The following is a 17,267-nucleotide window of genomic DNA, read 5'->3' as shown; positions in this document are numbered from 1 at the left end:
TTGCGGAGAATTGTAGACACAGCTCAACACATTATAGAAACCAGCCTTCCCTCCATTGAGTCTGTCTACACTCACTACATCAGTAAAGCAGCCAGCATAATCAAAGACTCCACCCACAATGGATATCCCCTCTTCTCCCCCACACCCTTCCATCGAGCAAAAGATACAAAAGCATGAAAGCCTGTACCACTAAGCATGGACAGTTTCTACCCTGCTGTTTTAAAAGCTTTGGTTCCTTAGTATAATAAGGTAGATAATAAGGATTCTTGACCTCATAATCTATTTCGTTATGGTCTTGTATCTTACTGTATCCTTAAACTGAACTTTCTCTGTAGTAATTATAATTACACTTTATTCTGCATTCTGTTCTTATTTTACCTTGCACTATCTCAATGGACTGTGTAATGATTTGATCTAGTACCTAGAACAGTTCATCACAGTACAGGCCTTTCAGCTCATGATGTTGTACTGAACTATATAAACCTACTCCACAGTCAGTCTAACCCTTCCCTCCTACACAGCCCATAACTCTCTATTTTCCTCCTCTGCAAGGGAACCTTTTCTCTGTACTTGGATGCATGTGACAATAATAAATCTGGGAAATGCCTGAAACATTTCTAGACAGTTTGCAGTGTTGGTATTGCATTTAACCTTGTAATTGAATTTCAGATCACATGTCCCTGCCATTGTTAAGGCCACCAATTTCACCCATCTTCGCCTTTGCTTTAACTCATTTGCTGTGGAAATTCTCATCCATGTCTTTGCTTTTTCTAGATTTGATGATTCCAGTGCAGCATTGGCCAGCTTTGTTCAACTGGCCATCAACTTAAAATGACACAGTCAGTCTGTGACCGAACTTCCATTTATTCCTGTTCACCTGTCACCTCATGTTGCTGACCAGCATTGTCTGTGGTTAAGCAACATTTCAATTTAAAACTTCTCCCCTTTCTGGTTTCAAATCTTACCATAGTAGATGTTAATGCATTTAACCTTCAATTGAAAAATTTCACTGTCCTTGTAAATGTATATATTTTTATCTTTGCTTGGTGTTACCAGACATAAATTCTCTTTAATTCTAGCAACTTGATTGTTCCTAAATGTAATTGTTCAAACATTGGTGGAGGCTTAAACAGCAAAGGTGCTATGCTGTGGAATTCCATTTCCAAATCTCTATCCCTCTATCTGTGTGATGCACCTTAAGATTTTCCTCTGTTGCGTGCCCTTTAGCCATTTGCCCTTCTATCCCCTTATTGGGTTCGGTTTTAATTTATTTGATAATGCTTCTGCATGTTCGGGTGCTTGCTACATTGACAGCATAATTGCAATGTATAGGCAAGATATTTAAATTAATCTTAATCACATGACCTGAAGGCCATTGAATGCTTGGAAGGTTGCAGTAATCATAGTTGGGGAATAAAAGCATTTTGAAGATGAGAAATGGAAGTTTTTTTTTATGCTGAAACCAACCTTAGAACTGTCAGTCTAGATAAGTTAGCTAGAAAGTTGATAGACAAAACTTTGCATTTTCTAGCTGACTATTAAAGAACAAATTAATACCTCCTGATTTGAACTATTTCACCAGTCTCGCCAAGCACTAAATCGCTTTTACCTTTTCACCTTTTTTACTGCAGTATCTGGTAACCAGGGCTTTTGGCAAGGCGTTCCTGATAGAAGAACTGATTGTACGGTACCTGCCTGAAGAATTGAAAGAGAGAAAGAAGTTTCATGAAGAAGAAATGAAAGAACTGTCCAAGTATGTGAAAATTAACATTGAAAGTGTGTTGCTTTATATGGGTTTAAAGCTAAAATATAATTTCTAAGCACATCTCTACAGAAGTGGTGCAGAGATTCTGGGAAATGTGCCTTTATTTATATTAAATCATAATTTACTGAGACATCTGTGCAACTCAAAAGAAAGACAAGGCAATAGCAATTGTGAACTTCCTAAATGTTTGCTATTTTAATAGTCGGTGCCGCATAAAATTATGCAGGCCATCCCCAGAATGGCAATAAAGACCTCAATCAATCATGAACTGAACAGTAAGATTGTTGTTATTCAATATTATTTTGCTGTGCTTTGAACTTCTATTGATATCAAAAAAAAAGTTTCATTAATAATAAAACTGATGTGGACTTGAAAGAATCCTTGAGTGTAGTATTTTTTGACTTTGAGGAGCTTTATTGAGGTCTTGAGTCTTGATTATTGCTTTTGGGCATGCGTTTGCTTTTATCTTTCCCTCCTGCTTAACTAATATCCTCAGTAGAAGGAAACCTGTTGGTTGTAGGTGCCTTCTCTCAAGTTCAGCAAACTGTGTTAAGATATGGCAGTGATGCTGTAAAATTGGAGGAATGCCACTGTTATACCCCAGTTTAGATGAGGATGTCAAATGTTCCAAAAATAATTAGGACCAGGATTGCTTATCAGTTGGAAGAACATGAATCAATAAGTACAATTAACATGGATCTATTAAAAGCAAATAACAAATAGGTCATCAAGTGGAATATGTAACATCAGTGACTGTCATTTGTTGCTCAGTAAGGGACAATGACAATGTCAAATATAGTAGCAAAGCACAAGGAGCAAAAATACTTAATGGATGTCTTGCTGTTTTTTCAAATGGTACTATAAAGGAGACTAGAGCTGTTGGTCCTTCAAAACACCTGAGCAACCTCATTGACAAATGTAAAAGAAAATGAATGCTGTCTGATTTATACTAAATTGCATGTTCCTAGTGCAGAAATTACAGGCAGCCTGGCAGAGAGATTTAAAATGTACTTAGCCATAGGTGAGGTGCCAGAAGACTGAAGGACAATTAGTGTTGTTCTGTTGTGTAGGAATGGCTCTAAGAATAAGCCTGGAAATTATAGGTTGGTGAGCCTGACTTCAGTCATGGGTAAATTATTGGAAGGTATTCTAAGAGACAGGATTTGTAAGTTTTTGGATAGACAGGACCTGATTAGGGATGGTTAACATGGCTTTCTTCATGGTGGGTCATGTTTGACCAATCTTAAAAGTTTTTTGAGGAGGTTACCAAGAAGGTTAATGAAGGGAAGTCGGTGGTCTAGCAAGGGCTTTGTCAAAGTCTGTGGGAGACTGATCAGAAGGTTCAGTCAGTTGGCTGAAGTAATAAATCTGATTCAATTTTGGCTTAGCGGGAGAAGCCAGAGAGTGGTAGTAGGTTGTTGACACTCTCTGATTGGAGGCCTGTGACTAGTGGTGTGCTGCAGGGATCAGTGTTATATCTAGTGTTCTTTATCATCAAACCATCAATATAGATGATAATGTGATAAACTAGATCAGCAAATTTGTGGATGACACCAAGATTGGGGATGCAGTGGATGGTGAGGAGAGCTGTCAAAGCTTGCAAGCTGGTTTGGACCAGCTGGAAAAATAGGCTAATAAGTAACAGGTGGAATTTAATGCAGACAAATAGGTGTTGTACTTCAAAAGGACCAACTAGGGTAATACTTACACAGTGAGCAGTAAAGACACAGGTGTGGTGACACAGGTCCATGATTCATTGAAAGTGGCATCACAGGTAGATAGGGTCATAAAGAGAGCTTTTGCTACATTAGCCTTAATTAAGGTTTCGAGTACAGGCACTGGGATGCTATGTTAAAGTTCTATAAGACATTGGTAAGGCCGAATTTGACTACTGTGTGTTGTTCTGGTCACCTATCTACAGAAAAGATACCAACAAACTTGAAAGAGTACAGAGAAAATTTATGTAAAATTTGCTGGCACTTGAGGACCTCAGTAACAGGGATAAGTTGAATAGGTTCAGACTTTATTCCTTTAAGTGCCAGAGAATGAGGGGAAATGTTAAAGAGATATAAAATTATGAGGGGGATAGATAGGTTGAACGCATGCAGGCTTTTTCCCACTCAAGTTGTGTGAGACTAGAACTAGAGGTCATGGGGTTAGGGTGAAGGGAGAAATATTTAAGGAAAATCTGAGGGGGAGCTACTTCACTCAGAGAGTGCGACAAGTGTGGAACAAGCTATTAGTGGAACTGGTAAAGGCAGGTTCAATTATAATGTTTCAGAGAAGATCGAACAGATACATGGGTGAGAGGGGTATGGAGGGCTATGGTCTGTTACTAGATGGTAGATGGCACTAAAGGAAAGCCATAACACTAGATAGGCCAAAGAGCCTGTTTTCTGTGCTGTACTGCTCTGACTCTTAAGATGTATTATATAGAAACTGCATGATAATTGGAAGCCAATTTATTGTCTTTTGAGTTCTTTGCACGCCACTTAGTAGGAGAAATATTGGAAGTTAAGGATACAATGCAGATGTAGCAGGATTCTGATTCCATTGGGTAAAAGAAGAGAAATAGATATGAAAAGATAGTTTTCAATAACTCGGGGTGCAGGTGCCAGAGATTCCTGCAGCAATCTGATGATAATTTAGGAATTTACTTTAGAATTAAATGGTCAAAGCATTAAAGTTGACAGGGGTAAGAAGCAAGGTGAAATACCAGAAGAATTGTGGGTACTTTTTTCATGAAGACCATCTCGTGTAGAATACATTCTACCTTGTGCTCAGTTAAAAGTCCATTTTACAGATGGCTGCATCATGGTTTGATATTTAACTGCACTTTAACTCTTAGATTTAAGAAATGAATTTCCAACGGTGTCGGCCATTGAGTCCCCAATAATATCAGTTCGGATTTTTTTTCTAAACATTTCTATAAACAATCAAACCACAAATAAAGGAAGTAAACAGTGAGTGAATGCATATTAATTTACTTTCGTAGCCTCACCGAAGATGTTCCGATTTTTGTTTGCACCATGAGCTTCCCAACTATTCCATGTCCTCTTCACGTTTTTGAACCACGTTATCGTCTCATGATTCGCAGATGTATGGAAACTGGTACCAGGCAATTTGGAATGTGCATTGGAAGTGACCTTAATGGGTATGTGTGAAGGTAACCTGACTAAGTACACCATGGCATCTTCAGCTCGGTGTTAACACTTTAGAACCTGTATACATGGCATCAAGGGTCATTTCAGGCAATGAATTCCAAGTCTGGAAATCCATCCTGCATTGAACAGTTAACAAGCTTTTAACACACAAGCAACATATTGTATGTTAACTTAGCCTTTTGCTTCATGTATCATAACACTTTGGCAGCTGCATCCGCTTTAACAATGATTACACTTCAGAAATAATTAACTAAGTACAAAGTGATTTTTCTATGTACTAAATGCAAAGAACACTTTGTCTCACCTTGCCAAAATAAAACCGCTCACACTTTTATTCATGCTCTTCACATTTAACACTTTAGAAAGTCATTTATTTTAGTATAGTCTAAGTCAAATGGAACATTTTCATAGAGCAAGTTTTGTGATGTGTTGTACATTTTATTAAAAAAAAATGATTGACTACAACAGTAATGCAAGTGTGGTACATTTTAAAAAATTTTAAGTAGATATTTTGACTCATTTCCCATTACCAGCCAAAGTTGAAGAAACTTGTTAATCATTTTACTGTGAGAGAAATTTGAGCAAGTTATTGTGGTGATTGCTTCTCTAGCTGAACTAACATAAAAGCAGGGGATAAAGAATACCTGAGTTACTCATGCTTTAAGAACTGGCTGACATGATTAGAGGAGGAAATGTTACAACGGTGCTAGCAATTATTGCTCCAAAATTTTTTTTATATCAAGGGTTGTATTTCTGTGATGAGTTGGGCAAAGGGCTGATAGAAGAGCTACCAAAGGGGAAATGGTGGCATTGGATCAATGCTGGAAAGCTTCATTAACAGGGACATTTTAATACTATGTTAAATGATTTATTGAAAGTGTAAAGGGAAGGTATGACCATAATGGTTACAATTTAGGAAGAAAACTAAAGAATGGATTTCAGAGACAAGGAATACAGAGTGGCTCAGTATAAGTATATGGATTGAAGGAAAATATAGATACATCTTTAGTGATGCATTTCTGAAATTATAGTACTACTTGACTGTAGTAGTTATGTCATCTTTGTGATGTTGGTCATTTTCATACTGGTATGATGGCTGCAGCATTTGATCTACATGAATGCATTATTGGGAAAACTGTACTTGGGAATTGGCTTTGGGTGCAAAAGGAAATTAAATTTGTGTATTTGTTTTGCTTAGGTTTGCTGATTATGGCTGCATGCTAGAAATCAGGGATGTGAAGTTCTTTCCTGATGGTCGTTCTGTAGTTGATACAGTTGGCAAGCGTAGATTTAAAGTTTTGCATCACGGCCAGAGAGATGGTTATAGTACTGCCAATATTGAGTACCTGGAAGATGACCAGGTAAGTGCTAGAAGATGTATGTAAAATTTTCTCCATCCTGGGCTTGACTTTAACAACGTTTTAATACAGGAACTAAAATAAATGCTTTTTTCAAAATTTCTGTTGGGTCATACTTCTGAAAGCAGTTAAGGAAAAGGGTAGTATTTTCCATTTAGTTTCATTTCTGAAATAATTTGGTGGAGCAGTGGATGTTTTATTATTTTGAATGGGAGACTGGTTCATGGTATCAGTGGGTTACATCAGTGAACTAGTTTCAGCAATGCAGCAATGTGCTGCAGGCCAGAGAACATGTTGCCAGAGGTGAGCACATGACCATTCATAAAATTAGGAGCAGAATTTGGCCACTGCTTTTCAGGCTTGATCAGCCATTTCAGAAGATCCTAGCCAGTCTGAATTTAACTTCAAATCAATATTCCCTTCTACCCCCAGTAGCCTTTTACCTCCTTTGCTTGTCAAGTACCTATCTGTCTTTAAAAATATTTAAAGATTCTGCTTCCACTTCCTTTTGAGGAAGAGTGTTCTAAGCAATTGTAACTCATTCAGTGAAAATTTTGCCTTGCCTTTGAAATAACTGGGCCACCCCTTATTTTTAAACCGGCAATCCAAGTTCAATTCTCCCACAAGAGGAAATGTCCTCTCCAAATTCATTTTGCCAAGAGATCTCTGGATCTGATTTGTTTCAATATTCCCCTATTACTCTTCTAAACTCCAGTGGAAACTTCAGGACATTGATGAAGGGTTTCAGCTTGAAACGTCAACTGTTCCGTTTTTTTCATAGATATAGCTTGGCATAGATCTAGCTTTGGGTAGAAGGAGCTCGTCAGCATGGGAAGGCAGTCCAGGGAAAACTGATTTCAAACCTTCGCTGCCTTGCGGCCATACCCACTTATGGGAAAGGCTTCAGGAGTAAACCCTGAGGACAAATCCGGAGCTGGAGTCCCTAAGGCAGTCTGACGTTGCATTCAACCTCGCTCTGGCAACTCCTGTGATGTCACTAGTGCCAAGCTGTATCGGCTCTTGACCTTCCCTTGGACAGCATCGGTGGCGTGGAGAGTGGAGTCTTGCTGCTTGGGCAACTGCCCAGGCATGCGCCCTGGAGAGGACTTTGCAGGCACAGATCCATGGTCTCGCGAGACTTAACGGGTGCCATCATCAGCTTGGCACGTTGAGTTTCTCCAGCATTTTGTGTGTATTAAATGTAAAACTAGTTAGCTTGCAATGTGTGTGAATGACCTATTGATTAAACAGATTTTTCTAAATGTAGTTATTGGTTTTATGTTTTAAAAATATTCTCTAGCAATTTGATATTGTAGAGAAAAAATTAAGTTTAAATATTACCAAAAGAAACTTGTTTTGTTCCCCTCCCATCCCCCATTGCAGTTTTATTCTTTTCCTTTTAGGTGACACTTTCTCTCTCTGGTTCCAACAGGTCGAAGGGGCAGAGTATAATGAACTTGTCAGTCTGTCTAACCTGGTGTATGACCAAGCATTAATTTGGTTTAAATCACTCAAGGATGATATGAGAACTCAAATTCTGAATCATTTTGGACCAATGCCAGGAAAGGAGCCAATACCTCAGGTAAAAAGGATTGCATAATAAAGTTGGTTTAATTAAGCTTATAATTGGAGCTTGATTATTCTGATGTACGTGCTAGCACTAAAGCGATCTCTTTCTCATCAATAAAACTGGAATGGTACATTGCATAATGTACTACATAATACTTAGATTTGTTTTCCAACCACTTGGAAAAGACTTTGGTGGGCAACAAAAGGATAATGCACACTTTTGACTTTATTAATATTTACTCAGATTTCTCTCTTGAGTAGGTAGTTGTGATCTTGCAGTGATTCAGTTTGTGCCCTCCATAGGGAACATGTGCTGCTTTTTTAGGATACCAAGGAACCATGAAAGTAAAATCAGGAAATATAAATAGGTTTTGCTCATCCACAGAAAACAAATGAGATTTACATTGGATTTCGTGATGGAGAAGAGAAAAAGTTAAAAATAATTCTCTCATTTTGGTATTAAATTTCATAGTTAAATTTTCAGGAGCTAAGGTTGTCATCCCTTGCCACACTATCTTTCAAAATTTAAAGTAAATTCATTATCAAGTACATGTATGTTACCATATACTACATTCAGAATGGCTTTACATGTTTCCCCCACTATCTGAAGGTAGAGCGTTCCTATGAAACGGTTTGTAAGCCAGAATGTCGTAAAGTGAATAAGCATTTACCATCTCTTAATATGGGGAAAAATTTGTGAGCGTTCCCAGACCCAAAAAATAACCTACAAAATCATGCCAAATAACACATAAAACCTAAAATAACAGTAACGTATGTAAAAGCAGGAATGATCTGATAAATGCATAGCCTAAAGTAGAAATACTTTTCTGCAATCATTGCAGCACTGTCCACCGTAGCGAAAATCTCACGATGTATAATCTCACTACGTACTGGAAGCAGTCTCTCCAGTAACCTTTAAGCTATGAAGCTGCCAAATCCTACCAAATAACACATAAAAATACATAGCCTATATAAAGTAGAAATAATGTATGTAACAGTGTAGTTTCACTTACTAGAATCAGGAAGATAGCGAGCACACTGATGATGGTGTGTTAAGGCTGAATCGTTGGAGGTTGAGGTGCTCGGCAATTTTTTCCAATAAATTGCAGTTTCGTCACAGTTAAACACTTGCTTATATGAATAACCAGCTTCTGTAATTATTTTCTTCAGTTCTGCTGGGAACTTTTTGGCAGCTTCAGTATCAGCTGAAGCACTCTCTACAGTAAACTTTAAGCTATGAAGCTGCCCTCGCCTCAGAAACCGATCAAACCACCCATGACTGCCTTTAAACTCCACTTTCACAACACTTTCATCACCATCATCCAGTGCTTTCTGTTTCAGCTTATTAAAAAGACTGACTGATTTCCCCTTAAGTATAAGAGAACTTAATGGAACACCACGCTTTGTACACCCATCAATCCACTCAAGCAGTAGACTTTCCATTTTATCCATTATTGGATGCCGACTAAAAGAGACCACTTTGCTACGAGCAGAACCAGCAGTAACATCAGCAGCTTTCAAGATTCTTTCTCTCTGTGTATAAGTAGTGCAGATGGTTCAACATGTGGACAATGTCCTTACTTCCTTCACCATGATCGAAACACTTAATTATGTCTAGTTTTACGCTGAGCGTAACACCCTTATGAGCTCTTTTAGGCTTTTCTGATACCTCAGAATTCATCTTGCTAACAGATGCATGAAATAAATCGACATAAAGCACAGATGCTCAGAGGCACGTGTTTAAGCAATGGCGGCTAGAATGCAGTTCTGGGGGAGGAACTTGGCTCCTCGGGGCACGCGCTGCCTTTTATCGTAACAGTGAAAACACCTGTTAGCGAAAACAGGTAATTAATGTAGGTTTTTCATAACAGTGAGGTGTCGTAAAGCGAACATTCGAAAAACGGGGGCCACTTGTATTGCAGAGATTTACTGTTATGTGGCCGGCAACAATGAATATAGAATTGAGTCAGGTTTTATAAACAAACATAAACATTTATTAAACTCTGCTCAACAAAAGTGAAAATTAAACAAACAACTAACTTAACCGGAAGTTAACGGCTGTATGGCAATTTAACGAACAGCCAAACTCTGGCATAGTTCTTAAAGTGGTAAATTCGGAAGTCCAAGTGATTTATACAGTCAGTAAGGAGAGACTATACTGCAACAACAATTTCTCTGAAGAAAATGACGAATCTGCTGATCACAGTCGAGAGATGCCTTGTCCAAAGGAAATAAAATGGCTTAAAGGAACTGGCCTTTTCCTGCAGGGTGAACACAGCACAAACCTTCCTGATCTTGCAGGGGTTCTCTCAGATGCAGGTCACTATTCCTGAACAAAGATTAAATAAGGTCAATCCTGTATAAAACCGCCGAACGATACCAACTTTACTCAATCCTTCGGGTTCCTGTACTTCGGTAAAGTCTTCACTCTCCAACTCGACTGTTAAGATAAATCAAAGATGCAACAAACCAGAACCGGCAGCAATTGGCGAAACTGCCGGCACAACGGTTTTTTCTCCTTGCAATAGAAAGTAAGAACTCCACTTTAAGAACGAAACTGTATCATGAGACGAATACGCAGCAAAACTGACTATCGAACTAATCTCCCTGCATCACAACAGGGGTTTCCCCTATTTATCTGTTGGAACATTACATCATGCAACCACACACCTGCGGGAAAATTACATCATGTGACCTCACTGGCGGGAAAATTACATCACCCCACCATCACAAGACAATTACATCATACTCACAAGATACTCAATTACATCATGGTCATAAGACAGTCACAAGATACCCATGGGGTATGTAACAACAGGAAAAAAGAAATACAGTAATTTACAAATAGCTCTACATAAAGTGATAAATGACTGTCAAAAGAACCAGTGTGCAAAAGAAGACAAAGTGTGCAAATTGAAATAATGCTGAGAGCATGAGTTGTAAAGAGCAGTTGAAAGTGAGTCTGTAGATTGTAGAATAAGTTCAGTGTAGTTGTGATTGAAGCAGCCTGATAGTTGTCAGGTAATAACTGTTCTTGAACACGGTGGTGTGGGATCCAAGGCCTCCTGCCTGACGGTAGTAATGAGAAAATGGCATGGCCTGGATGATGGAGGTCTTTGAAGATATTTGCTGCTTTCTTGTGACAATGCTCCTTGTAAGTATATTTAATGGTGGGGAGGACTTTGCCTGTGATGGACTGGGCTGTATCCACCATGGGCATTGGAGTTTCCATACCAGGCCAATGAGCAGCCAGTTATGATGCACTCTATTGTGCATCTATAGGTTTGTCAAAGTTTTTGGTGACTTGTGGAAACGACAAGTTTTGAAGAAGTAACGAAGAAATTAGAGGTGCCTATGTGTCGCCTTTGTGATGACATGTGCTATTCCTAGGACGAATCCTCTGATGCATTGACACCAAGAAAGTTAAATCTACTGACACTCTCCACCTCTGATCCCCTAATGAGGACTGACTGATGGACCTCCTGTTCATTCCTTTTGTTGGCAAGAATCAGCTCTTTAGTTTTGCTGATGCTGAGTGAGTGATTTCTGTTGTGACACCACTCAGCCAGATTTTTAATCTCTCTCCTAATGCCAATCCTTCCCCACTTTTGATGATCTTCAATGGTCAAGCACAGTTCATGCCCTCATATTAAAGATAAAGATTAGCTTTGTCAGATGTTCATCAAAACACCAAAGCAAACCGTGAAATGCTCTTTTTTTTGCATCAAATCAGATCTGTGAGGATTGTGCTGGGGGCAGTCTGCAAGTGTTGCCATGTTTTCAGCATTCACATGGGATGGAGTAAATGTTATGTTGATTCCAAGGCTGGCAGTCCCTGCACCTGGACCATGCTGTTTCTTCTGTGGCTCTGGAAACCATCTTTCACTAAAAGTCCAACTTAGAGAGGTCAGCGCAGGTGCTTCCTGAATACCTGCAGCTTGCTATACTTCTTGAATAGCTTTAACAGCCTGTGGGAACTGTCCTTGTAATAACCTGCTATTCACAAGCTCTCTAGCGGGTTTGATCTTTATTTTTAAAAAGTGCATTAACTTTCACCAATTTAATTAATTTAAAGGCATTTTAACTGACTTTATCAAGTAAGATTTATGTCATTATCATTCTCCCAGTGGCCATTTGCTCCCACTGATTTCAATGGAGCCATTGTACGTGTAGCAAGTCTAAAGCAATGATGGGCTCACTAGGTGGATTTCCTGCTCTGGGAGTTCACTAGCATATGCAAAGAATCCTTGGGCTAGAAACTAGAGCAGAAGGTTATGCTGTAGCCAAACCCCAATTATCTTGAAGCCCTGCATGATTAAATGGTGCGAGTGGATGCAGACTCTGTGATGTACGTGGATGTGTGGTGTCTAATTACTGCCTTGGAGTAAATACTTCACTCAGTAGCAGGAAACTCTTCATCCCTGCACTGTGACTATTGCAGAAGTTTTTGCTCTTGGATACTGTAGGGTCGATGTGAAGAAACAAAGCCCCCTTTCCAAACAAATCTGCAATCCAATGGCCTGGAAGGCCTCAACACAGCTGGCTGGTAAAGAAGAATTCATGTTACAGATGTAAGATGAATGTCAACTTCAAGTGCTTTAAAAGCTAAATGTTTGGTGGATGGTCTGACTTAATTCTAAGATCTAGTATTTAAAAATAAAATTAAATATTATATTCAGGTGAGCATCTGTGAAATGCATACCCCCATTGTTTATACCTCCCTCAGACCAGGATAAAGTAGATGGCATAGAATGGGGTTTCAAGACTGAAGAACAAATATGTTAATTGTTGTGTTTTTATTGCAGTCAAGTCAAGATGGTCCTGCCTGGTGCTGGTGGCTGTTAGCTGTGTTACCTTTAGAGAGTCGTGCTCAGCTAGCAGTTCTCTCAATGACCTCACTCAAAAATCGCCTCATTGCTATTCGCCGTGTATTAGTATTTGTGACTCGACAACGGTTCCGATCATTGTGATGAAGATATAATTGGATAAATAGCTGCCTTCCAAATGTGTTACTTTTTGTGGGGAAACTTTTTAAAACCCCATTTGAACTAAAATAATGTAACGTTTGAAAAGAAAAATAAAACTGAACAGTGAATTGCTCATTTCCACATAAATTAGCAAGAAAATATGCTCATAACCAATTATGTTACATGTGTTAGAATTGCCCTTTGATTCCAAAGTAATATTTGAAGCCATCACTGCTGTTTTAGAAAATATTTTCCTATTACTGAGAGTCTTGAATAAAGTATCTGTAGATGGAGTTAACCACTGCCTAGCAAAGAAAGACTAATTGTGCAGAAGTATTGAGGAATATGTTTTATTCCAATACTGGCAGGGTGAAATGAAAATCTTCAAATTTGAGGTGGCATACATGCTGCATAGACTTGAAGCGTTACAGATAATGACCGTAGATTGCAAGTCTTTGCAATTCTAGAAGTCAAGAATGGTACGGCTGAAATTCAAAATTTCAAATAGCTGTTTTGAACTCATAATATTGGCAGCGTATGGTGAAAGATATTTTTCATTGATTGTCATTATTGAATGAATTACACATGGTCTAATTATACTGATATTTGGAATCTTTTGGTTGTAGGCAGATCTATCATGTTGGTTCCATTAATCTAACCAAGATGTATTATGTTAAACTAGATTAAACTTGTATGCCATCCTCTGCATGTATACTGCTGGTGATACAGAGCAGAGCCATTCTCTCTGGGTATTTTTTTCAAAATGTTTTTTTTAAGGTTTTGGAAAATTGCCATAATGTTAAGGGCTAACTGTTTATCTGAAGTTGGCAACAGCATAGGAAAATGTGCTGCTTCAAATTTGGGTGAGTTTGGTTTGACACTCCTAGCATGAAGTTTGCTCTTCAATAATTACTTATGTGTCATCACGAGCACTTTGTATTTTTGGCTCAAGGACTCAAGATAGATATGGTAGCAATAACGCATGATTTACAATCATGACACACCTGATAGCCTGTCAAAGTCTCATTCAGCTAGATGTTTAAGTCTGTCCGGACTGAACATTACCAAGGTATCAGAAAGGAGAGAACAGTGCAATTTCAATCTTAAGTCCACTGTGGTATGAGCCAAGTAACTTACCAAAAGATAATTGGGCATGGATTTTAAGTGGGAAGACCTGGTCACAATGACCTGTTCTAGCTTACATGTAAGGTGCTGAAGTCAGCTTTGCCAAGTCAGATCTTGTCGGTCTACACTGGACAGTGTTTCTACATCAAGAGAACTTGATTCTCATAAAATTTTCATTACCAGATTTTTTTTTACTAAAGTTTAATGGATTTATTTTCTCAGGAAAGCCTATTTCTACACTGAACTATTCAGTACAATTTAAGCAAATTCTTAAGCTCATGATAATGAATTGGAGTAACTCGGGCCCCAGCTATTTTATCCACCGAATTATTTCAGTTGTCTGTCCTTTGCCTGATTGGTTAGTTTAATTGTTTGTGAAGTTAGCATTTAGAAATTTTGGAAGAAAACTCGCATCTCATTGGGTAACTTCACCTGTTGGAAGTACAATTAATATTACATCGTCTAGGCTGCAGATTTGGCATCTGTTTTGTATCATTATGTGTAACTATTTTTAGAAACAATCTGTAAATTCATGATGCTTGAGTCATGATTGTATGCAGATGTTGGCAGTAAATTTCTAGTCACTGTGTCTTTTTATGCTTTTTTTTTTCAAATCCCAAATATCTCTGAAGCATAAACAGTTTATGTGGTTAAGAATTGTTGAGCTTTAACTGGTACAGAAAAATTCTGTATTCTATTACCTCCCATCCTTCCGAGTCTTATTTTTCTGACAAATGTTAATCTTACATTGATTTATTTGAATTCCTTCTTTTCATTTGAACCAATTTTTTTCAATTGTGTATTTATGTTGTGCTACTCGTCCAATAGAATTTGTTTATTCTAATTTTGAACAATGATGTTACAGTTCTGTCAACTTGTTAAAGCTGTTGTACACTTGTGACTTTAAGTACTCATTGTGTTTGGGGGTAAAAAAAACCATTGTTGCTGTGAAGTGTTACCAAGGTTTTGAAAGTGCCATTTTACTGTGTTTTTAATTTTTCAGTGTAAAGAGGGGTTACTTATTGTGGTAGTACGTTTGCTGAATTCGCACAATTCCATCTGCATTTTCAAACTGTCATACTGCTTGGACACAGTAAATTATTATTTGCAGTTGGTGAAATTGAAACCAAAAGAAGCAACACAGCTCATGAAAAAGCATTATCCTAATGTTGTCAATTTGTATTAGTCTTGATAGTATTTTTGGAATTGACTGTGACTTGTATGAAGTATATATACAAATGCAGAATTTGTTTTGCAGTAATGGTGAACTTGCATGATAAATTCTCAACTGTGGCTGTGTTAAAAATCTTACAATTGCCTACGAAGCATTTTTACTTTGTGAGGTGGTAAAGTATACAGACTCTCAGTCATGGTTTTGTGCACAGTTTTCTCAGTTGTATGGGTATGAAAGTTAATACCATGTTGTAGTTTGTAACAGGCAAATGGATCCACTACTTCAGCAATTTAAATGTACCAATGCAAACCTTAGACCAGTTTACATTCAGATTATATAGATGCACATGGTATGCTACCTCATTGAACTTGAACCAGAAACGAACTCACTTTTAAATTTTGAGTTCTAAGAGTCTGTACAAAACATTTTTCATTGAAATGTATTTGAGTGGAGGCCTTTTAACCTAAAGTCTGTGGGTTAGAAATTTGCCCTCTGACACTTGGCACTAAGTAATTAATAAGCAGTTTCACAGAACAAATCCCTCAAACTCTGAACTTAGAGCAAGCAATCAAGGACTAATAATTTCTCATCCCAGATCCTTTTTATTTACTGTTCAAAGTTTATTTGCGCCTTTGTGTGATGTTACTATGTTTTGATTCTGTATTTGTTTTCCATGATTCAAAAGAGTTTAATACAGGATGCTGCAATTTTGTTGTGTAAATATGTATAAATACAAAATACAAAATATATTTATTTGGATTTAAAAACTTTAAATTTGTCTTTTGTCACTGTTTTGCAAGATTAACATCTATTTTTCATTCATGCTCTTTGACTAAAATTTTGAAAAGAAACTTTGTAGTAAGATCAATTTCATGATGAGATATGCTCATTTGTGGGTTATTAAAGAAGGGTTCCTTCCAAGTCAATACAGCAATAAACAAGTTTATCCATACCATTTGATTTTTAATAAATTGCAAACTTCTGGTAACCACTTCCCCTTTTTTCCCCTCCCAGCTGAAGTCCTCCCCGCCTCCCTCATGTCCTGCTCATCACCTCTCTTAGGTTCCCCACCTCCTTTATTTCATGGTCTGCCGTCCTCTCACCTGATTCCTCCTTCAGCCCTTTGCCTCTTCTACCTATCACTTTCTAGCTTCTCACATCACTCTCCTTCATCCCCCTCCTCCAGCCACCGCCTTTCACCTTGACTCGCCTATTACCTGCCAGGTTGTGCTCCTTCCGCCCCACCCAATTTTTATTCTGTCTTCTGCTTTCTCTTCGTCTAATCCTTAACCCGAAATGTCAATTGTTCATTCCCCTCCATAGGTGCTGCCTGACCTGCTGAGTTCTCCAGCATTTTGTGTGTGTTGCTCACTTGGAGAGTGGTAAGCCTGTGGAACTCTTGCAGTGAAATATTATGGCAGCCAAATCATTGACTATATTTAAGAAGACAAATACATTTCTCTGGGCAGAAGGTTCACCACAGTAGTGTAAGGGTTAGCTCAACGCTATTACAACTCGGCACGTTGGGGCTCAGAGTTCAATTCTGACACTAAGAAGTTTGTATGTCCTTCTCCACGAGTACGTGGGTTCCCTATCACGTTTCAAAGATGTACTGGTTAGTTGGTCATTGTTAGTGGTCCTGTGATTAAAACTAGGGCTAAATAGGTGGGTCGCTGGATAGAAAGCTCACTGGGCTGAATAAAATACAAATAAAAGGCATAGAGGAATGTGAAATGTGTATGAATATGTTATCAAGGAAACAGATCAGCCATGATCATATTGAATGTCTACAAAACCCACTCCTGCTTCTGTATGTTTCTAAATAAGGATAGAATGTGACTTGTATGAAGGTCTGCATGCTTTGCTGATTCTGTATGCCTGTTGCCCTTCTCCTTTTAATATAGAAGTGCTGCCAACAAAATCTTGAGGTGGAACTTGCACATATGCATGCAGTGCTTAAGCGTTCAGCTCACAAGTCTTTTCACATTTTACTGTCTCCTTTTCTAAATTTAAAATATATTGAAGTAGGATTTTTTGAGCGAATCTACAAAACATTGTGCATCATGTCAAATGAAAAGAAAAATTGCAAAACCTGTCAACAATTTACTAAAAATTAAAAACTGAAGTGGAGACTGAAGAAGTATT

At 38.1% G+C, this 17,267-nt stretch overlaps 1 protein-coding gene across 3 annotated transcripts in view; it reads left to right on the top strand.

The window, feature by feature from the left end:
- lonrf2 (LON peptidase N-terminal domain and ring finger 2) overlaps positions 1-15,896 on the top strand; it is a 28,727-nt gene extending 12,831 nt beyond the window's left edge. Inside the window, exons 8-12 of one of the 3 annotated variants that reach the window (XM_073043482.1) lie at positions 1,632-1,753; positions 4,761-4,919; positions 6,128-6,290; positions 7,720-7,869; positions 12,662-15,896. In XM_073043482.1, the coding sequence (XP_072899583.1) occupies positions 1,632-1,753; positions 4,761-4,919; positions 6,128-6,290; positions 7,720-7,869; positions 12,662-12,826 (759 nt within the window). In that variant the 3' untranslated portion in view covers positions 12,827-15,896. Of the gene's footprint in view, positions 1-1,631; positions 1,754-4,760; positions 4,932-6,127; positions 6,291-7,719; positions 7,870-12,661 lie in introns of those variants that run through there. The other 2 variants (XM_073043483.1, XM_073043484.1) reach the window with 2 other exon arrangements.
- Positions 15,897-17,267: the final 1,371 nt, after the last annotated feature.

This window comes from Hemitrygon akajei, chromosome 4, assembly GCF_048418815.1.
Source record: "Hemitrygon akajei chromosome 4, sHemAka1.3, whole genome shotgun sequence".
NCBI classification, from domain to species: domain Eukaryota; kingdom Metazoa; phylum Chordata; class Chondrichthyes; order Myliobatiformes; family Dasyatidae; genus Hemitrygon; species Hemitrygon akajei.
The sequence above is the reverse complement of the archived record's forward strand: the minus strand, read 5'-3'. Positions and strand labels throughout refer to the sequence as shown.